The following is a 23,744-nucleotide window of genomic DNA, read 5'->3' on the forward strand; positions in this document are numbered from 1 at the left end:
ACAAACCGCCAAAAATAATATTATTTTAATGTATATGCAAAAGCCTTTTAAGTCCGCACTTATTTATTGTTAACATAAAAAAGTTTTGAATAATTTTATGAAATATTAAATGTCCATATGCATGTGTATCCCATTCCGCGTAGCAAGTATACTTGTGAATGATTCTTTTAACCTTCTAAAGCGATTGGACCCATAAGACATCCAAATTCTGCTAAAAATCTGCAGGCGAACGGGTCTTCTTCCAGTCATTACATCTTAAAGAAGCTAGAAACGTCAGTGAGCCAAATGTGGCCAATTCGCTGACGTCGTCTGATCATATAGAAAGCGCTGGGCTGTGACGAGCCGGAATACCCCGACATGTGATTTAAATCGTTTTTATACCCGTTACTCGTAGAGTAAAAGGGTATACTAGATTCGTTGAAAAGTATGTAACAGGCAGAAGGAAGCGTTTCCGACCATATAAAGTATATATATTCTTGATCAGGATCAATAGCCGAGTCGATCTGGCCATGTCCGTCCGTCTGTCCGTCTGTCCGTCCGTATGAACGTCGAGATCTCAGGAACTACAAAAGCTAGAAAATTGAGATTAAGCATACAGACTCCAGGGACATAGAAGCAGCGCAAGTTTGTCGATTCATGTTGCCACGCCCACTCTATATTGGTCTTGTAAATTTCTATCGATTTGCCAAAAAACTTTCTGCCCACTATAACGCCTACAAACCGCCAAAAACTACGTTTAAGACTCTCCTTCTCTCTTCCACTAGCTGAGTAACGGGTATCAGATAGTCGGGGTACTCGACTATAGCGTTCTCTCTTGTTTTTTAATAAGATTTGATTTGATTTTAATAAGAATAATGGGATCTGACACCGCATGATGCCGTGTATGCTTGAATTAATATAAATTGCTCCCCGGTTCTTCCACGCAAACACCTGCATGATTTTCCTGTTCCGCCGCACTCGAGCTTATCCCGAAGAAAAAGGCCAGGCCGGAATCCCCGGCGGATCGTCAAGCGATTCCGGCATTAATCGGCTTCCTCAAGTTGGTGTGTTAAGCAAGATGGTGCTCATATTCGATGAAATTAGCGGCGGATAACCTGTCACCGGTTCCGCATCCGTGCATATGGGGCACAGCATGGCGCAGTTTGCTTGTCGCAACGCAGGTGAGACTTATATAGGCAAGCCAGTCGATACCGATGAATGATTGGAGATCTCCTCGTCTAGCAGAAAGTCCTAGAACGTCTCCGGAATATGTCGTTAGTAGTCAACAATTTGGCTGAAAGCTTTCGGCTAACAAGCTTTCGTTTGGTTTGCGGGTGAACTATCAAAACTGACAGCAGTGCTCTCTGCGTTTGGGGCTCTCTTCTCGGTCTCGGTGGATGTTGTTGCCACTAGAGCTGCTGGTTACTAGCATACCGTTTTCGGCAGTCAATTTAGTTTCGGTCACAAGGAGCAGCACCAGCGCCCCAGAGCGAACTTTTCGGTTTGTATACGGGCGTCGTGCCGAGTGGCAATCTGTGCAACATTGCAGAGTGTCGAGTGCATTGGTGTGGGGCAAGTACCCAAGTCCTGTGGTTCTCGGGGACAGATTGTGAAGGTAAGCAGTGGATGAAATGGGTGAGTCCCGCTAAAACTCTGTGGTCCGTACTCCTTTCGCCCAATTCCCTTATACCGAACCACGCCAGCTGTCTAATGGCCATTGGACTATTACCCCAGGCAGCAATGCCCTAGTGACCAGGTCGTGACTAACATCCTAAGAAAGGAACGTCGCCTTGTGGAGCCAGAAGTAATAAGCAATTATCTCGCGCTGTAATGGAATTGATTCGTATACAGGCCGGGGAATGCACCGGTAGAGGACGGGAGCTAACTTCCCATTCAGCAGAATATATGGAGCGGAACACAATGAAGCCAACTAAGTCGGCGATGTTGGTAGGGACACAATTGGATCTGTGTCGCGCTAATTATAAGTCTGGAGGTTTCTCCTTCGCTCTGAGCACTCCGACATCAGTCGGATATCTGGTCAACGCATAGACTTCGACTCGACCACAGTCCGATGGCGGACAGATGAGCGGACGTGGCCAGATCTTAGCAATTTCCTTCTTTAAAGCTTTGTGCTTCCGGTCCCGTCATCTAGCCGCCAGTTCGCCCAGCCCGCCCAGCATGTACACACGAATGTGGGCAAACAAACTGGAGTGGCGCTGACAAGCCAACAAAGGCCGTTCCAATGGGATGAGGGCACAGCCGAGGGATGCGATGTGCCTGGTTTTAGTTCCGAATGGTGATAATAACTCGTTGGCACAGCGAGCGTCTTATCAGTACGGTCTGGCCTGCTGCCAAAGTTACAGGAACAACAATACGAACGCGGCGAATCAATATCGCGAGTACGCTACTCGGCGCAGGCGCCAGCTCCCAAATGTAGGCAGCGCTTTCGCTGTTGATTTCAAAGTCAAAAAGTCAAGAAAGGAAGACCGAGAACGAGAACGAAGGAGAGAGACAGAGAGAAAGAGGGAGAGAGAGAGGACAAGGCAGAGAGAGTGAAATAGAAGCAGGGGAATCGAATTATGTAACAGGCAAAAAATAGGAGGAAATAAATATATTAGAGAGAGGGCAGGCATGCTACGGTCGTTGCAGTCCTTTCAGTCCTGGCGGTCCTTTAATCCTCGAGCGCTCTGCCATTAAACGAGCCCCACACTTTTTATCTTTATCTTTTTAAGTGCCCGTGGTGCTCGTTTCCTCTGGTCAAGCCGAGCGGGAAAGCACTCAGCCCGAGCTAAAAGAATTCCGGATGGGGCGAAAGCTCCTTCCCTCGGAGCCCGCTCTTTACTGGATTTTGGTGCCGCAGCTGCGCGGACGACGCTGCCTCTGCCGACGCTTCGCAAGGCACTCGCATGCGGAACAGCGGCAACGAGCCAAGTTTTCCGAGTTCTCGAGTTTTCCGTGTAGGGTACTCTGGCAGTGGCGTGCAGAAGAGTGCGAACATAGCATGAAGTAAGAAGCGCCGAGAAAACATAGCGACGGTGTAGGTGAAATGTGGCAAGCAAATCAAAAGTATTAAACACACACACATTGCCAGTGCGCACGGACACGCACAGCACACTATTACACCAGAGCAAGTGCGTGTACGTATACGTATATATGTGCCACCCACACACATTCACCCGCACGATGTCAATACTGGCCCACAGTGGTTGTATTTAAAAATCGACGAACGGCCCGAGCTCGAAAGCACGACTGAAAACCGAAATTGATTATGCGAATTTGTCCTATCGAGCTAATTCAATTGCTCGGCCAGTTGACTGAGTGCTCCAGTCTTATGTAATCGGAATCAGTGAAAAAGCGAAACACGGCGGCCCCCAAAGGCCGAGCCCAATCGAATTTGTTTGCTCCGCGTATTACGTAAAGTAAAATTCTTGTTTGCTTGTGGAACCCGCCTCCTCCAACCCCTCAACTAAAAATGCCACTTACGTGCACGCTCCCATAAAAGAAACCCTAATAAAGAAATATCAATAAAAGCAACAAAGCAAATGACACGCCAGCTCAATAACGACGACGACAAGCGAAACATCGGTAACAATGCGACCCTTGGGGGTGTTGGTGTGTGTGTCTGCTATTTTTAAATTAGCGCCTGCCCAATGATTCGGTTGGACCCTGCCGAACACTGAAACAAACCCAGGAACCGGGAACCCTAGAACCCCAGAACTCTGGACTGTGAACACGTAACTGACGCCTCCTGTGTCTCTGTTTGTCTTTCAGGAAGTCTATCTGCCTAATGCACTCTATTCTTCTGTGGACTCCTTAAAACAAACACACTTTGCGCAGACTATTTGGAACTTTGCTGTTGAACCGCCAAGTCCACAAAGGAATTTTCAAGGAAAATCTGAAAGGAATACTTGCTGAAGTAAGGCCAGGTATGTGGGTGGTCCACTAACTCAATAAGTGTCTAAAGTATGCCTCAAGTATGCTCTAAACTTTCTCGCACTTTTTATAAAATATTTGTGCAAAGTTGTCCGTATCTTGCGCATTTCAAGCGTAGAATGCTTGTCGGCAGCAAAAGGTTCCAAGCTCATTACATAATCCTTCGATTCCTCACAACAATGCAAAGACTAACCTAAATCTACTCGATCGCACTCTCCATAAAAAAAGGGTCACTTCGCGTATACTTGATATTTAGACGAGGCGTATACTTTATAAACGTTTATACTTTCTAGCCAAGGTCAAATGGTCAGGAGACACAGTCAAACACAGTTTATTTGCTTTGGCATTCTGGCTGGTTCCCGTATTAGAAAACTTTAAATGTAAATAGATAGTCAACTGAGCAGCCTTTGGGTCAACTTGAAATGTTTACTTGCTCAAGGATAAGAAAATGCTTTGTTTGGATGGAACCACACCTTGTCCATCCGACCAAAAAATTCTAAGCACGAATGCCATAAAAGTTCGCTTCTATATATTAAGTCAGGCATGTTCGTCCCACTTGCCCAAAAATCCCCAATCCAAAATACCGTGAACCCCTGAAAAAAGGGGAGTAAAGACGTAACCATCCCCATCCACAGCGAAATATTGTCTTTAACTGACACTCTGTATTCGTCCATTCCGTCCAGCTGAGCAAATGGTTTTGATGCCAAACTAATTTCGTTGCTCGTTTGCTGGTGTTGTTGTGGTTTTTGCAGCTAGCCAGAAGTAAGCTGCCGCCTCCAGCTTAAGTTCGTTAGCCCAATTTGCGCAATTATTAATACATGGGTACAAAGGGGCGTTGCAGACGCAGCCAGCAGTAACCTTGGGCGTTAATAAAATTTTAAGTTTCGGCTGGAATACACGTAGACCGCATTTATTACGGGTTTATTGTGCTGTAGGACAAGATTTCGCGTTATTAAATTTCCGAATTAGGAGCATTCGCCCCTTGAGCATTCATTGGAACTGATACTGGATGAGATCGGTTTCAAGTGAAACAGCGCTTCAGTAGAGGGCTCGACTTAAGGCATTTTACATAAGCGGCTTAAAGTATCAGGCGAACCCAGGTGACAGGGCACTCCTTTGTCCTGCCGCACACAAAATTAATTTGTTATTTTCGTTTTGCTCTGTCGCTTTCAGCTTACCGTGCAGTCAGGACCCAGCAACCGAGACCCAGGAGCCAGCGCGAGTACAAGTGCATCGCATCGTGCGGAAGCGGAAGACCACAGAAAGGCAAAGCCACGCCCCTAGAGCGACAGCCCAAAGATGGCGGCCTTCATAGCTAAGCAGATGGTTGGAAACCAATTAAGTGCCGTTAAAGGTAAGTAAGAAACAGCCACCCCAGCATTTTATTTTTTCTACTCGATCAATACACTTTGATATGGACGTGCGGGTATATATAATTCGCTTTCAAGCTACTGCGTATCGACAAAAATTAACACACATGAGAGCCACCGCTTTTAGATACACAGCAAGGACCTATTCAGTCCGCATCCGCATCCCCGTCGGCTTCTTCAACCCCAGGCAGTCGTTAGGTAAAGTCAGTGAGTTCCCATTGCTGCTGCTGCTTAATCAGAGACTGTGCAATCGCTCGGAAAATCATAGAATGCTTTCAGAAAAAGAAAAGACCGAATGCTAGGGCGAGAATAGTTAACTTGAATGCTTATCAACCGACACCATGCAACCCACTCTGTACTGGGCCATTTACATAGAGCAACTCTCAGCCACTGTGGTCCTGTGACATAATGTCCCCCTACTTCCCCGCCAGCAATCTCGTACACTTTGCAAGTACGCTGCCCCTGCCCCATACCTCTAGCCCCATCATCTGCAGTTGAGCTCGGCTGAACAGAGCACATTGCCGGGTCTCTTATCGAACGCAGAAATTCTGCACGAATGCCCAGGAAAGTGTTTCCGACAAATGGATACAGTTAATTGTGTAGATTGATGCTGAATTTGTCACGCGCCTGTGCCCAACCTCCAGCCTCAGCCGGGGAAAAATTCAGGGCCGGTGACTTAATCATTCCGCCGTCCTGTTCGGCAGGCTTCCAACTGGGGCTCAGTTAGAGATTGCAGTTGGTATGGTTAGCCATTAGGCTGTAAAGGCTATTAAGGATGTCAGGGAACACGAAAACGCTATTAGCATGGGCATAAAATTCGAAGAACCAAATCTGATCTTGCACTTGCCGGGCCGGTCATTCATACGTGGACCAGCTATCAGGATAGCAGATTCTAGGTACACTCCCGTTCCGTAACTCAGACTTGTGGAGATTACTTTAGGCTTTCAATGATGCAGCGGCGGCTACTTATTTTTTACCGTAAAATCCGCTTGAAAAATGAAGGCGAAATAAAATATCCCCATAAAACTCCTAGTCGCAATGGCGAGCAGGAATTGTTCAGCCGTTTCATGCTTACTTCCTCAGGCCAGCCTTTCCATTGGTCTCTAGGTGACAGGAAGCCATGCCTGCTAATGTGTTTTCATTGTCAACTATTTGCACTCGCAGTCAGAAAATTTATTTAAGCTCGCAGAAGTCTTTATAACTATGGCCTGTCGTACGTAAGGATGAGGTTTGAGTTGGTTATAGATCTAGTGGCCTGAATTCGCAGAGCAACATTGTGCTGATGTATATTTGAAGAGTCTAATCATCTGTCACGTGCGCTTGAATTTCCAGAACAGAACTTTTTACATTACATTACATTAATAACTACTTTTCTTTAATTTACAGGTAAGCGTTCAAACTGAAAAACTGATATACAATGTGCGTAAGTTATGGCACTTCCGTCCCTCAATCTATCTGTTATACATTATTTAACCTAGTTATAAACCTGAAAACGTTTTTAAGCATACTTTAGCAGTGATTTAATAATTGACAGTGCAAATCATTGAGTTTATGGCACTACCCATTTAGTTTAAAGATCACCGATTCTGTTTTAATTTTAATGGAGACTAGGTTGTATTGATTGGCAAGAGCATGACTATACAATTAAAATTTATGACTAGATTACTCTAGACCCGTTTAAGATTAAAAATTAAAAAAGTGCATAAAGTGTTTTAAAAATTGTTGTACCTAAGCTTAGCCTTGCACTACACAGATATTACACCATACCAAAGCCCTTTTTTATTCCAACTTTGCAATATGGCACACAATACTTGGTAATTAATAAATTATGCATTTTTACATGAAAATATACATAATATATGTATTTATATCCACTTTAGATAAGCGGATATTAAAGTACAAATTTTATTGTACTAATAATTATCAGGGCTGTGAAACATTCTGCAGCTTAAAAAGCATTGAACAAATCAAACCGGACAATTAACCGCTTTAAAGTCAGGCTCGGTTAAGAAAAAAAAAAGAGGGAACGCTGTATTCGATTTTCTCGACGGCACGGGTGCTCGGCAATGAGGGTGCTACAATAGTTTGTTGGCATACTGAAAGAACTTGGCAAAATAAAAAATAAAACAAGAGAAAACGCTCAGCTAGTGGAAGTGCGAAGGAGAGACTTCAACACTGACAGTTTTTGGCGGTTTGTGGGCGACAAATCGAGAGATATTTACAGGACTAAAAAAATGTGAAATAATATCAAAACATTTTTCAAAAGTGCGGACGTGGAAAATTTGTTCCAGTTTGTGGGCTTGTTGGTAGGCGTGGCAAATCGATAGAAATGTACAAGACTAATACAAAAATTGAAAAATATCAAAACATTTTTCAAAAGGGTTTGCGTCTATGTCTCTGCAGTCGGTATGCTTAATATTAACTTTCTAGCATTTTCAGTTCAGAATATATATACTTTATATGGTCGGAAACGCTTCCTTCTGCCTGTTACATACTTTTCAACGAAAATTTGATATATCCTTTTACTCTGCGAGTAACGGGTATAAAAACCGAACATTTTCTTTGACGACGGGTATTATAAATACCCAATTAATTTGTATAATCACAATGCAAAGAATAATATTACAAATTATTATATTATTGGTTTTAAATATTATTCTGGTGTATTTTTTAAGCCCATGTTCGACGGACCGGGTTAAAAACCGAAACTTTAGTAATCGTTAAGGTTCGAGCTCCGATCCAAAGCAAATCCACATTGACATGGGTTCACAGCCCTGATAATATAATAATACAAATTTTCAAAAAAATCTTGCGGGACATTGGTAGAGATAAAATATTTTAACCCGTAAGGATTTCTAGAAGGCGAAGAACAATAAAAATTTAATAAGAAATAGCTTAATTAATAAACTCTTTCCCAAACGCAAAGCCATAAAATCATAAATATTAATATAATATTAGAGCGATTCCCAATTTCAAATTTTGACAATTTTGTCAATAAAAGAACACAATCAAGTCCGTATGCTCGCTCTGCTAACTATTGCAACTTACCTAAATATTTTCGTGTGCCCGATATAATAAAGTTATGGTAATTTATATAACCTAAGTACATATCATACGAAAATCCTGACGAAAGAAGTCCCTCCCAGATACACACCACAACAAACAATAATAAAATATATTTGTTCATTCCTACAATGCCTCCACAGCCGAACTTTACCTCATTGTAAAACACTCGAACACAATAGCTTAACAAATACACCCAGCCAAGCTCACAGAAAAAGTTCCAAGTGCACAGCACTCTGCGGAATAGCCCATTTTCCAATCCCGACCACCCCACATTCTGCACTTCTCTATCCCCATCCCCGTACTGACTACCCAACCCATTCCCTCAACAGCGATAACTCTACAGCAACAACAAGTACACCGAACAACAAAAGTCCAATAAACACACCTGCCATCGCAGCGATAAAAAATATACAGAGAACACAATTCCATTTCCTCTATTACAATTTCTTCCTGACTACTAACCCTCGACTTTTAGTTCGCTCTCTGTTTAGTACTTGTGTATTAACATGAATGCCACGCCCAAGCAAGTCCCGATTCCAGAGCAATCTGACCCCCACCCCCTTTCCGCTTTGAAAATGGGAACCCGAAAGAACGGTCGAGTGTCAAATTTCAAGTCAGAATACCCGGCAACGATTCTCCTAATTCCGCCATGCTGCCGCTCACGTATCTTACTACTCCCACCAACGTTTTATGCATATTTCACATCTTCTTACATTTTCCAAAATACTATCTTATCACACATAAACTGTAACTTTGAATTATAGCCCATAAAGCGTAATCCACAACAGGTAGTCTAATACTAATAATACTTTTCCTCTACTTCCCCGACCACACGCTCGCAGATGCTGCAGGCGGTAATTTCTCTATTTACCTTTTGCTAAATAATACTATGTCCATAAATATATATTGTATGTCTTGATGCCATCACAGCATTCACCATATACATATATTGGAGCTGCATTTTTACTTGAATTAATAGTCAGTAACCAATGACATCATAAAATCAGTATCAATATTCGAAATTTCAATCAACACCAGCTCATCCGTTTCCCTGGGCTGATTCCCAGTATTTCAGTAATATTATTCGATTCAGTACTTTATATACTTTTTGCAAACGCATGTCTTGGGGATAGATCATCAACAGTTGCATTCAAACGACATTACCACATGTTTACTATCTATTAACTATAGGGGATACTTTCTATAGAGAAAGCTAAAACTTTCCGAATTTACGCTAACGCGACTCAATTTGATTTTAAAATGCGTTGACTAATTTATGAAAACAATTTATGCGTCTGCAATTCGGCTACTTGCAACTTGATTCGATAGTAAAATAAACTCAGAATTATTAGTCTGACCCAAAAGTTGGCAACTCACTTACCGACAGTTATCACAATCACCGCACATCTTGATTTTGTTTGGTTAAAACACGCTAAATACAAGGTCAATTCAAAAACTTTAGTCTGAAATTGACAATACTTAACATTGCATTCAGTTTGCTCTTCTGATTTCAATTAGTTTAGTTTGATATTATATCGAATATACTCTTGGAGCCGTTACACCCGAACTTTTGCTTTCTGCGGTAATTGTTATGTTAAATCTTTTTTATCTACTTTTTCTACTACTACTCTACAATCGAACTACTCCATCTGCTATGTACTACTTTAACAAATATGGAACCCTAATAACTACAAAACTACTTTCATCTTCTACTATTCTACTATAACTACTCTAATTACAACTCAACTACAACCTAAATACTTCGAATTTACAATGAGGTAAAGTATAAGAATAAATAATCTACTCAATTAGCCTAACAATATGTTCTTTAAAACAACAGAGACAGAACAGAAAATAATAAACAAACAGTACACAAAACAAAATATGCATTAAAATATACGTTTGATTTGTATATGTAACAAGAGAGAACGTTATAGTCGAGTTCCCCGACTATCTGATACCCGTTACTCAGCTAGTGAAAGTGCGAAGGAGAGTCTTCAACAGTGACAGTTTTTGGCGGTTTGTGGGAGTAGGAGTGGGCGTGGCAAAAAATTTTTTGGCAAATCAATAAAAATTTACAAGACTAATACAAAAATGAAAAAAAAATATCAAAAGATTTTTCAAAAGTGTGGGCGTCGCAGCTCTGGGCGGTTTGTGGGCGTTAGAGTGGGCGTGGCAAAAAGTTTTTAGGCAAATGGATACAAGACCAATACAAAAATGAAAAAATATCCAAATATTTTTCAAAAGTGTGGGCGTGGCAGTTTTGGTCGGTTTGTGGGCGTTAGAGTGGCAACAGAGGGCGTGGCAACATGAATCGACAACTTGCGCTGCGTCTATGTCTCTGGAGTCGGTGTGCTTAGTCTCAACTTTTTAGCTTTAGTTGTTCCTGAGATCTCAGCGTTCATACGGACGGACAGACAGACGGACAGACAGACATGGCCAGATCGACTCGGCTATTGATCCTGATCAAGAATATATATACTTTATATGGTCGGAAACGCTTCCTTCTGCCTGTTACATACTTTTCAACGAATCTAGTATACCCCTTTACTCTACGAGTAACGGGTATAAAAATACCTTTCGATTGTAACCCATTCTCGTCGCCCCTTGTTTATCCATTCCGAAGCAGGTATTTTGACAAGTATAAGACATTTGATATGATTATAACATAATATTCTCCCATTCATATATGAGATCTGAAAGACCTAGCTAATTTAATCGTTTTTTCAAGTCATTGTAAACCACGCAATCTTGTCAAATTTCAAGTGTCTGCAGCACGTACGCTGAAAGGATACCCGCTTATCGATTATAGTGTTTTACAGCATTTCCTTTATTCGACTTTAACCAATATTCCCAGACCCCTGTGGTGATGCAGTTCGATGAGTTGGTCTCGGCGTAAATTATGTATATTAAAAATTCCTTAAATATCCCGAGCTGAGTACGCACCAAAATATTTCCATGCGGCTGACCAGCCTTCGGTCCACACGATGCGCAGCTGTGCATTTTTGTCAAATTTTGCCGTTTGTGAGACGACGTCGCATTCCGAACGAGCCTGGCAAGGGTCCCTGAGTGGATGTGGAAGAGCAAATGTTTCTACGAATGCATATAAGGCACACAACTAATTGCTGGCATTATAAGAAAAGCGTGTAGTCGTGTGTAGTCGTGTGCAGGCGGCGAAATGGCCGCGTCTTGGCCAAGAGCCCTAAGCGCCTTCAGCCAAGATGGTCGGAACAGTCAAATGCGCATTGGCGGCGTAATTTCAACACTTGCACACGCTCCTGTCCTTTCAGTTAGGCACACCATACAGCAGGCGCCCAGTCATATGTAAATATCGGGTCCTTTGTGGTTGTTAAACTATAATTTAGCTAAAAGTGGTAGTTGCTATAAGCGAATGTGACAATATAAACATCAGCAAGACGGCGAGTGCCACCTTCCTAAGCGATTAAGTCGGTGCCGCCCCAGAGGTCACGCGTAGTCCCCCACGTGAGCTAGAATTCTGGATCAGCCCCGGAGCTTCCGGTTCCTGTATTTTACCCAGATGCGTGCCAGGCAGTGGCTGCTTTTGTGGTCCAACTCAGCTCGGCTGGATTGGACGGGATTAAGTGAGAAAATAATTTGCTGTTCGTGCCATTTCAGCAACTGCTTGACGGGAAGGCAGCAAATAATCACGCAGCCGTGACAAAGGGAACAAGGGTGGGCCAGTCAGAAAATACTTGAACGAAATAGGGCAGTTCCCCTACACACCACCGCCCACACGCAACCGGGAGTGTATATGTGGATGTCTGGCCTGCGCCACAATGAAAATGGAATTCTAATGTAGTTTTCCTTCGCGAGCGTGTATTAAGTCGAATAAGTGTCACTCGGTCCAGCATCCGCCGCACATCCGCCGGAGGCACATCATTGCATCCGCTTCGGTTGGGGCTTAGCCCTCTACTTGTGGTGCTGCGAATAAGAGTTATTACGCTGGCTCCGTGGGTCCGCTTTGGGGCGCGTTCCATTTGCGTCCCAATTTTGCCACGTCCTCATCAGCGGGTTTCGCTGACATGTTGGTATTCAAAAGAGCAGTCAAAGCAGTAAAGCGCTCTTTGGCGTTTATCCCTATGATTCGACTCGTATATCAGACTTATGTTTTCTGCTCAACATTTTCCGACTGACGAACAAACCATTTTTTTCCCGTTTTACTGGCGGGAGTAGGCCCTAGTTCCAGCCCAATATTCACGTCGTCGTGGCGGATAGTTGTTAAGTACCCTCATTTCACCCTTGACACGCAGCAAAAGCTTTTAACGGCAAAAAATAAAATGAGTGGAGGAAAGAAAAAAAACCCAAGAGCCAAACACCCAATTTATATGTACCATCCGACCGATCTTACGGCCTGTCGGAAGCATTTCTCATGCAAATTGAAAGCTTCCGCCATCTTAAAGGGTCATCAATGGCCCTCGCTAACGGGTTGTCCATTTCCATTAGTGGAGAGCAGCAATAGATAGTGGAGAGATATGGAGGGCCAAGAATGCCAAGCCAGTGCGTCTTGCCCCGTGGTGTTAATTATGTTGGCTTGATAACTGCATTACAATAGGCTTGATTAGTTTTTAATTAAATTGTGCACTTATTTAGGGGCCATCTTGAATGTGCAACTGAAGTCGAGCTTAAAGGGCTTTTGCCATCAGCTCCCAGGACCAAGTTGTGTTCAAATTACATTCCCCATCGTATTTGCAGACGGGTGGCACTGAAGTGATTGGCACGCACAAAGCGAGTCGGGCAAGCTGCAAAAATCCCTTAAAGCGGTATGCTTCTTCCTTCTGATTTTGCTCGAACATTTGACACCATTTTACAAATCAATTTGAATTTAAAATGCGTTGACTAATTTATGAAAACAATATATGCGTCTGCAATTCAAGTCACGGTCACCCCAAAAAGTTTATTCGCAAAGCTATTCACTAAATTGATGACAATAAATTCAATTTAATGTGCGATGCCTTTTGCACCCACCAAGACAAAGTGCAAAGCCGATTGTGGTCATTCGTCATCCCCGACTTTACCCATCCGCCCCATGGGTCCGTGATATGCTCAAGAGCAGTGAGCGTCGAATGCGATTCTGCGCCTTCGGAGATAATGCGTCTCTGTCGCCCCTTAGGGGTTGCCATCAGAGTAGGCAGCAAAGATGCCATGCTGCTCTTATTAGCAAAGCAGCCAGGAGCAGCGTTACGGCGGAATTGGAGCCGTACTCCCCGCTGGGACCTGCGCAGGCGCCGGAGGTCGGTTTCTTACCAGCGCCGACTGCGACGCGGCAGAGGCAGCCAGTGCGGCGCCATGACATAAAAGGCCGAAGCAGGACTAGCAGCACTCCTACTCCGGGCTCGCACTCCTGCAGATAAAGGTCGCTGTTTTGTGCGCCTGTCCGCCTGTCAAGACCTTTTCCTCCACTCAGTTCGCGAGGACTGGTGGTCGCGTACGCACTGCACTTCGGGCAACCGCTTCGAATCGATTGAGATGACCACGTCGGCCCTGCGACTGAGCCAGTGGGTCGGAGATGTTGCAGCTCCTGACTGACAGCGAGTCCAGTAGTGCCAACGTCGGCTGAGGCAACGGTTGCATTCACTCGGGAAGGAAAGAAAGACAGAAGGCCCCACGACGGACAGATAGCAGCGGTCCAGAGCGCCCTGAAATCATGAATTTCATTGGTATGAATCCTATCCAAAGTTTAAGTGCAGTCTGCCTTCCAACACTGCCTTTCGATTTCTGGCGGCGGACACACCGTATTCGTCTTCTTCCCCTTCTACAACACACTGCCATCACTAAACCAACCTACTAAACTACTACTCAACTCGCCACAACACACTAACGCTAACTAACTGTTACCGAATCCGTGCTCCATGTAAGTCTTTGCAAGCGCACAGCGAATTGTTTATTTTTTCCCGTAACGTAACCAATCCGTAAGCATATGGTGTCTATGCAACTGTGCAAAGTGGGACGGGAAAAATCAATCGATTGGGGGTTGGTAGCGGTCGTAGAAGCCCTCCAGTGGTTTATTGATTTTTAGCATCACCGGTGGCAGCAGCTAAAAAGTTCAAGGTCCAACCCTAGAACGGATTGCAGCGCTGGTGTTGCGGGTAGAGTCCATCTCCAGGACGGCACTTAAAGGTTTCCAAGAACTCCGGTGAGTTGCGCAATGTGGCGTGAGCCACCTGGCGCTTGCGGTCCTGCTGAAGGACGCCCAACTCGGATTGGCAGTCCACGAGGAGGCTGGTAACGAAAAATAGCCTCTGTAGGGACATCTTTGAGTGACCAGCGGCCAAAAGCGCGTCGACTCTCTCTTCCAGTCCCGTCCGGGTGGCGATCCACTGGCGGTATCCACTTAGCGCTTGTCTTTGGGCAAGTAAGTCCAGAAGTAGATCGATGGCGTTTTTTTGTCCGCCTACACACTCTTGGAAGATGCCAAAGCGCCGCTCTGAGTCGGAGCTCAGCCAGGCTCCTGGCGTACGGGAGCTGCTGCCTGCAGCCACCAGGCTGCGCGAGAAGAACTTCCCCAGTAGGAGGTAGTTGAGTGGCGTGCTTAGGTTGTACTGCTCTAGGAACGCATTGACTGTGGCGAATACCTGGGCGAAGCGGCGCACCTGCTGCACGGACTGGGAGGTCGAACGTTGCGGAAGCTGAAACTTGCGCAGCTTCTCCAGGTTGCGATAGAGGCTCCGCCGACCCAGCAAGACAGAGTGGTATGCCGCGTCCAAGCGCTCATCGCCATTAAGGGTAATGTGCATAATAGTACCCAGAAACTGCCTCGAGCTCTGCCTCGAGATCTCATCGATCCACACACTGGCGGCCAGCTGGTCTGTGAAGGCCTTTCCCAGCACCGAGTACATTTTTGCCAGTTCCACTCGATTTGCCGTAACACGCTGTATCATGTGGGCGTAAAGGTCTCCGGCATAGGTCTCCGCCAACTGGTGACAGTCTGCATCTACGATATCTAATAGAGGAAGGGAAACAAATGGGATATACAGTTTTCTAAAACTTCAAGTGCTACTTTTAGGTTTAACAGTTTTCTAAAATGGTAAATTTAGATTTACTAGCATGTTTAAAACAGATTTGAAAGGGTCATATGGGGGCGCCACAGAAATCAATTAGTGTAAAATCTATTCAATATATGCTCAGAAATATTCTATGAGAAAAGTTGTCGTATTTCGGAATTGGTTCAATAAACTTCCGGAAAGAAAGTATAAAATTCAATCAAGTGCTATAGGAGACTTATAACTTATCTGTGCAAATTGCAAGTGAAAAAGGATGGAACTGTAGACACTTTGAAGAATACCGTTATTGGGCTTTACGATTATTACTTTAGTGGGAAAAACTCACCCATCAAGTAGTCTGTCCAGATCCAATTTAAAAGCCGAATCATGCTTGTGTTCTGCAGCAGCGCGAAGTACTCAACCAGTCTGGGCAGTTGCTTGACTACAATGGTGTCGCTGGCCTGGGGCGTTTTGCCGCCAAGCAACTTGCGGAAGTAGCCATCCCAGTCAAGTCTGGGCAGCGAGACGTTTCCAAAGACGCTGCGCTTAAAGTTCGCGTAGCTGAACTCCACTTGGTCCTCGATGTGCTCCGCCTTCACAATGTCCCGACTATTGCGCTCCAAGCTGAGCACTTCAAGGGCGGTCACGTGGGCGCGGCTCTGTTCGATCCCGAAGCTCTGCAGGACTTCGCCCACCCGCTGCTCATATTTCCTCAGAGTGTTGCGGCGCGTGCATTCGGGTTGCAGTAACACCAGACGCTTGTTCGACTGAATGGTGACCGACGTCTCGAAGAAGTAAGGCGCACCTACTTCGTGGAAGTACCCGAGAACTCCCAGCCAGCTTTGGGCTTGGTTGGTCCGCTGACTTGCATTGACCTTGATCGGTTCCAAAGCAGGCCAGCCCCCACTTTGCCTGAACAGCTGGGATCCTTTGAGCGCCTCCACGCCACGCCCGCTCTCGCAGGACTTGAAGAAGTTGATTAGCTGGAGCTCCATGTCCATCAGCTGCGCGACGTCCGTGTGCTGAAGCCCGCTCTGGTATCGCTGCCTGCCCGTCTCACTGAGGTTGGCGCTGTGCGAGCAGACATAACCGTAGAAGTCCTGGCAGGGCTGCTTGCTGGTGTCAAGATACTGCTCTAGATTGCGGGAAAAGCTCAGCAGTTCGGTTTCCACCCTGACCAGATCATCCTGGCCGTAGGTGATGCCAGCTATGCACAGGATGGCCAGTGCTTTTGAAATCATTTCCTCCTGCTTGCTGATTCTGTGGTCGCTCGAATCAAAATGACGCCCACGCTATTTTGCGGTTGTACCGCAGGTACTGGGTCTTGTTGTCTTCCTGGAGGGCGAAACAGCAGAGGTCGCTCTTAATACCGCGGGCCCACTTCCGTGTTTCTGCTTTCAGACTGCGGCTCAGACACACTAAATACCAACTAATCGCTCTCCCATTTATTTTCGCTGTCAGTGGTAGTGGTGCTGGATTAGAAATGTAAGTCACTCGGAGTGATAGCGCGCTAGGCGATAACAAGCCAAGCTGAGAGACGGGCTTTTATTCATATGTGTCAAAATGTCGAGGTTTGGATGCAAACTAAAATTGGTCACGGCCCATTTTGAGTAAATTAAAAACAAACTTAAATGTTAATACTATATTTTAGGTTAGAATTCTAGTCGGTCCACTAGTCTCAATTCATTCCAAAACGTACATCTTTTAAACACAGAGTTAAATATCGTACTAACCCTTGCAATCCGGTCACTTACACAGGCGCTGTAGGAGGTGATGGAGGCGATGATGGCGACGACAAGGAAAAGGCAGAGGAGGAGGAAAGGGAGCGTCAGGAGGCCATCAAGGAGGCCGAGGACCGGCGCAAGGAAAAGCACCGAAAAATGGAGGAGGAGCGCGAGAAGATGAGGCAAGACATTCGCGATAAGGTAAGTATCCGTCGTTTTGTCGGTCCTCGCAATCACAGTGAAAAAGCTATACATTACGTGCCTTGAAATGGCAAAACCAGTCCTGGTGAAGCTCAAATTGACTCTAGTAGGGAGTCCTTTAATGAACGACTCCCTAACGGAGTCAGATTGAGCTACAAAGGAGCGAGACAACACAGGACCACTAAAAAAAAGTGTGTTAGCCGTTAAGATACTAGACCTCTGGTCAAGACTAATCAACCTGTTGATCTCCCGAATTCACATTAACCATTCAGTATAACATCAAGAAAAAGGAGGAGATCGTGGAGGCGACCCCCCAAGAAGAGCCCAATCCCCTGATGCGGAAAAAGAAGACGCCCGAGGAACTCGCCGCCGAAGCGGAGCAGGAAGAGCTCGATGATTTTACAAGTAAGTTGTTTCTGCCGCTGTCGAATGCCCTCGAACCAAGCTTAGCTAGTGGCATCTATGTACTGCAATTCCAACCCACCAATTGCGCCGGTCCGACTGCTCTCGCTCCTATTCTGTAACTATCCGATTTTGAGTTGTCGCAATTTTTGGTTTCTTACTACTTTGCAAACGGCTTAAGCGAGCCTCAACAGGTTTAGACAATACCTATACAAGTTGATTTACAACTAAAACCAGAAACAAAAACCGTTTAATATCAGCTTAATATTCAACAGCGCTCGAAAGTAGTAATTGTGGTTATGTTTGTGCATCTGTGTGTCTCTCGTATCTAAATGCAATCGAACAACCCAATAAAACTCTAAGAATAACTGCCCACTAACCAAACTATCTATTTCTCTCTATATATGTATATGTATGTACTCTTTTCCATGTGCGTATAACATCTAAGCTACAAATGCAAACTCTAACTCTAACTGCAACCCTATCTGTCTAAGATCTAATCTTCAACCGTAATGCAACGACGAATATAAACATTTTCAATTATACTTGTATATTACAAGAGTGCACACCATTCACATATTACATTTTATTCAGTTTTTAAACTTATGTTATGTATATACATAATAATTTGTAAGTGAGAATGCCACTGCGAAACCTAGGGAGCATTTGAGCAAAAAATGAATGCACCTTGTCATGTTTTCTTTACATCTTTAATTGTATTTTGTTTAATATAAATTGTGGGTAAATACTAAAATTAGTTAATCGCTATTAGCAGGCGGATTAATTGTGCTTAGGTTTTTTGTTATTAAATCAATTAGAAAAAGGTAAGTGCGATTATTGGTAAAAATATTTGTTTCCCTTATGTGTGGTAATACTGTCGTAATACATTTGTATTCAAGAAGTACTCTTTAGCCTACAACATCACCAACAATTACAATTTTCAAATACTCTCGCCCTTCTTTTCACTGCGCCTATTCTCTGTAAATGTATCTTTAATATACAAAGCATAAAAAGAACTCTACTGGATAACTAAGTAATAAAAGTGGAAAATATTTCAAGCCGAGTTCTAGATTTAGGATAGACCACAGCTTACCGCAACCATTACGTACCAATGTTTTTTTTTATATATATTGTTTAACATCATTCTCACTCTATGCACTCTACAGCACTAATAACCCCTTTTCTTTACATATTAAAATAAACCGCTAAAACTGAACACTCATAACAATATAAATATAACTGAAAAAATATTAAAAAATATATGTACAATAAATGGACGAGCAACAATTACAAAATTTTTTTCCTGTTGTCCACTTTTTCTCTTTAATATGTGTGCTATATGTATTTAACATACTGCATAAACGTATGTAAAATATATATAATGCCCATATACTGAATATGTATGTGTATTTCTTCGCACCGAGTTTTATAACTCTGTCTTTATTTCTATATCTATCTGCTAAACATCTATATAGCTAAAACTGTAACTTTCGTTATATGTAAGTCTGACTCTACTGTGACTTTAACACTTAATGCCAACAGTCCCTACAGAACATGACTTTTTTGCAAGTAATTGCTTTATATTATCATTTATACTATTTGTATTCGAACGAAACCCTTCCTGAAGCTATAATGCTACTTACATAACAGTCTCACCTACAGTAGAACAGTTTCTGTACATGAGCATCCATGAATACATATACATACATACCAGTTAACATGTCAAACATTTGTAGTCTACTCTACAAAATATGCTTATTTATTGCTGTTTCCATACTCAATTTCTTTTACAGAACTGAAAAATCAAATAGAAACGCAAGTAAATGAGCTAAAAACTCAAATAGAGGGAAAATGTGTCATGCAGTGATATGTCAGTCACCATAATAACAGATAAATAAATATGATGATGAAATACAAGTAATAATGATAATATAGCCCATAAAAGGAAATTGATTTAACTCGACTTGAAATTGAATTTGTTAATATAAGATCAGTTAAGTTACATGGGAACCATAAACAGAACGAATTAAAACTACTGCGAATCTAGAGCCTAATATAACTTTACCCGGCAGCAACATAACGCCTCCTTAACAATAAATCCTAAAATCGATGACAGCTATAATTCGAAGTGAAATAGTTTGCAAAATTAAAATACAAACAAAACGGTAAACTCCTAATGAATTTTAAAGCAGCTAAAACACAAATCAAATCATTAAACGCCCAACTATAGTGAAGGCCTTTAATAATATTCAAATCACTTTGCTTCGATAGTAATGTAATATACTCAAACCCAATATACAATAAATAATCGTTCTTTAGTTGATATAAAAAGTAACGATCTAATGAATATATCGAATCGACACGGTGAAACTCGAATGCAAACAGAAACAAATAATAAGTACATAACATAAAACAAAACTACCAATCCTAAAAAACCAAAAGCCAATAGAGCGACAGAGGAGGCTACCAAGTTATGTCGAACCGTCGAAGTACATATGTTGCTGAAATCACACTGGACTTGAAATCCATCTATAAGTATAGATATATTATTAAATAAATCGGCGAATATGTTAAAAATGCCATTCAAATATATATATATATATAAACGTATATGTATATGTATATATATACACCCGTTGTGTATATATGTAAATTTCAAGAATTTAACTAGAAGTAAAAATTCTTGCAAACGAATTGGCTGCAGATACGTTGAAATGGCTGATTCTCCAAATTGTTAGTCCTAACCGAGAGAAAAGGTTAAATATAAATGAAAAAGGTTCAGTCAATTTGTTTTACAAAGTTTGAGTCAAACATCTTTAACAGCTGTTACATTTTGTTTCTTTCTTATACAAACATCATACCTACACAACAAGAATTGAGAATTTCGATCTTTTTGAGACAGTTAATGCTCTCTCTGAATGATGCTTCTGAAATGTAAGTAAATAAGATTATTATATTCCTTTATATAAACCAACATCTGCAAAAAAAAGTATGAACAATGCCGAGCTTAAGTTTAATTTTCCATTTTTTGTACCCTTAGCGGTAAGGTTTTGGTTAAGTTACGGCTTTTCCATAGAAAATATTGTACAACAATATATAACTAAAATATTTAGCAGTAGTCATTTAGACAAGGACAATAGCTTATAAGAGATGCTAGGCAGTTCGAGAGCATAATGCTGTGATACATTTGGCATACATTTTTCACCGAAAAATCACTAGCCTCCAAACGACCTCACGAACCCCAGGATCTTAAAAGACAGAACAGAAACATGCATACAACAGGCCACAAGAAACAACGACACCAACGCATATGACATATGTATATAAGCCTTTCAAACGTCAGTATGCCGGTTGTCCAAAGCATCGACTTGTGGAGGACACTCTCGCTCACATGCTGAATCCCATATACACTCACACTTTTGCACAGAGAGACTTTTTAATGCCAACAATATAAATAGTCCTATACTCGTCCTATACATACAGTACATTCACCGACATTTTCTAAGGTACAGATCGCATTTTATATGCATAGATGTACGAACAGCAGATCGAGGCACTTCTCACGTTCAGGCCTTCGCGAAGCTGTCGAGGATGGACTATAGTTTGCATGCGGTTCATGACATGAGCGAGTCGAGAATGTGTTCTGTCTCAAAACACTTCTATACTAATATCATATCACCCATGTGTGTAAGGAATGTGCCACGATTTGTACAATGGCTTCCCCGACTGTGCAATAATATTGTAGACCGATCAGATTTAAGCCACGAATTAATAAATTTTGATGATGCATTTTTGTATCATGATGTTATCTTGCAGTTGGAAGGGACATTTGTGCTACGGGTCAGCACACAAATCCTAGCGGTTGAATTTTTCTTTATTATGTTGAACTGAATTAAACTTAATATACAATTAATAATAAATGTTTAAACCACACTGCATTATATATATATATATATCTCTTACTCTTTCTCTGTTATCTCTCTCTTTCTCTCTTTCTCTTCTTTGGTTTTAAAACACTCTATTAAATCTTTAATCTACGCCACTCCACTCTGCCTCAATACCAACATCTGAAAACAACCTGAACAATATTTGCAAAAACACGAAACAACAACAATATCAACTATTACAACATCAACAACAATTCTGCCAATTCTCCACAACTACGACTTGAAGTTCCCACTTAGACATGTTCTTTCGGTGTTTTATAAGTATCATCAACAACATCCAGAACAACAGCACTAGAAAACGCCTACAACCAGTACAAGAACAACATCAACAACAACATCAACTTCAGAAGAATCCAAATATGTATTATAAGATATAATCAATACTTTCCCAGCAAAAAATAGAAGAAAACAAAAAGCTACATGAACAACAGCATCAACTAAACAAAATCATTGCAATTTGCAGGCTAGCATTTCCTACCTTATTTCTGAACGTTGCGAATAAATTTGGATACGGTTTACCAACTATGCCAAACCAAACACGCTCATATACCTTCCCATACAGGGTCACTAATCACTAGCATTTACATAAATGGCTATATGTTGTTGTTCCGGTCCAGTTATTAGCAACGATATATACATAAATCTGTATAACTTGCATTAGAAGTCGCCTAAATGAAAGATCTAGATCCACACTCGATACGTAACATCCAAATCCAAAAATGAGTTTCAAAATATCAGTTAAAGATTCTTACTCAAATTTTTCTAAAAATTCTCAACATCATGTTTTTACAAGTCGGTGGGACAGCGGCAAACCAACAAGGCTTAACGCCCTTCTCTGTCAACCTAATAAAGCAATCCTCTAGTGCCCCCTCGCTCCATACAATGTTAGGAACGATCAAACCAATGAATGAATGCCTTAACGTGGCTCAAATGACTAGACCATGAGTAGCGAATAGATGATGATAAAATAATTTGACTCTACCCTAAGAAAATAGCTTGCAGTCCCTTGCTTTGTTTCCCTATCGTCTGTTACTGAACCTGCACCCAAAAATGTATCTTAGCTATGATCCTTTTAAACTCGAAACTAAAAGTCTATAAAGTAACCGCTTTTCAAATACTTATAGAAAATGTGTACCTAGATTCTACTATATGAATTGCGTCTTGTCTCACACATTTATATACGATTGAAGGCCACTTTAATTGTTTAATATATTGAATAAACACATAATTAAATCCAACACAACTAATTGAAGCATACTATTCAATCTTAACCAAGTTTTAACGTTATCATAAATGTTTAAAGTGTTAAATGGTTCAGATGCTCTTGTTTTCATTTATAATTTGTTGATATTATGTTACCGTTCAAAATATAGTATTGAAAATGTAATTATATGTATATCAGAAAGTTCACAAAACCACAGATTATTAAACATTAATATCTATATTATATCTATATCTATATATATATATATATATATATATATATATATATATGTATATGTATATATAAAAAATATATATTTATGTATAAATATATATACATATATTTATAAATATATATATGTGTAACTTAATAGGAAAATGAATTTAATAGAGAAAGAACAGACAAAAATTATAAGTAATAATGATGAAAGAATACCATTGAAGTCATTATTAGATGTGAAAGACGTTCTATACGTAGCAAAACAGAAACAAAAACATAAGAAAATCGTTAATAGTTGATTAATTATATTGTTACTTTGAACATTTAATTAAAACGAACGAGAAACAAAAGAAGCTATAATAAAAAAGTATATATGTTTAAATATATATGAGAAAACACAATAATACATTTGGTTTTAATTCCGAGTCGGTCATTATCTCCAGGCGTAACCATCACCTTACTCAACACTCCACGCGACCAGATACATTGTTCCGATTACACTGCGACTATCTGCCTGCCCGATATCTGATACGTATAGCGAACTTGATTTGGCATGACTGTTGGTATATATGTTTTTCTATCTATGTGTACGTGTCTCTCTTTTCTCTGTCTATATCTCTGTATCTGTCACTATCGACCTTCTATCTATGCCTAACTGTGCTCTGCTCCTCCAAGTGCCTGTCTTGCAGTTCAGAAAA

General features: G+C 41.8%; 2 protein-coding genes across 18 annotated transcripts; one reads left to right on the plus strand and one right to left on the minus strand.

The window, feature by feature from the left end:
* The first annotated feature begins 1,464 nt into the window (after positions 1 to 1,464).
* LOC120450726 (complexin) lies at positions 1,465 to 23,387 on the plus strand. Of its 17 annotated transcripts, XM_039633827.2 has the most exons (8): positions 2,960 to 3,116; positions 3,751 to 3,905; positions 5,086 to 5,266; positions 9,191 to 9,202; positions 17,117 to 17,274; positions 17,547 to 17,679; positions 19,470 to 20,610; positions 21,850 to 23,387. In XM_039633827.2, exons 3-7 carry the CDS (start codon positions 5,212 to 5,214, stop codon positions 19,541 to 19,543), a joined length of 432 nt encoding a protein of 143 aa, XP_039489761.1. In that variant the 5' UTR covers positions 2,960 to 3,116; positions 3,751 to 3,905; positions 5,086 to 5,211; the 3' UTR covers positions 19,544 to 20,610; positions 21,850 to 23,387. The 17 variants fall into 17 exon arrangements, with proteins under 17 accessions (XP_039489753.1, XP_039489756.1, XP_039489754.1 ...); XM_039633829.2 differs by lacking the exon at positions 9,191 to 9,202 and having other exon boundaries at positions 2,956 to 3,116; positions 17,108 to 17,274; XM_039633831.2 differs by lacking the exon at positions 9,191 to 9,202 and having other exon boundaries at positions 2,956 to 3,116.
* Positions 14,229 to 16,881, minus strand: LOC120450725. Its single transcript, XM_039633816.2, has 2 exons — positions 15,696 to 16,881; positions 14,229 to 15,309 (listed from the first exon to the last, which is right to left on the minus strand). The coding sequence occupies exons 1-2, from the start codon at positions 16,588 to 16,590 to the stop codon at positions 14,426 to 14,428; spliced, it is 1,779 nt and encodes a 592-aa protein (XP_039489750.1). The 5' UTR covers positions 16,591 to 16,881; the 3' UTR covers positions 14,229 to 14,425.
* Positions 23,388 to 23,744: the final 357 nt, after the last annotated feature.

Source organism: Drosophila santomea, chromosome 3R (assembly GCF_016746245.2).
Source record: "Drosophila santomea strain STO CAGO 1482 chromosome 3R, Prin_Dsan_1.1, whole genome shotgun sequence".
NCBI lineage: Eukaryota > Metazoa > Arthropoda > Insecta > Diptera > Drosophilidae > Drosophila > Drosophila santomea.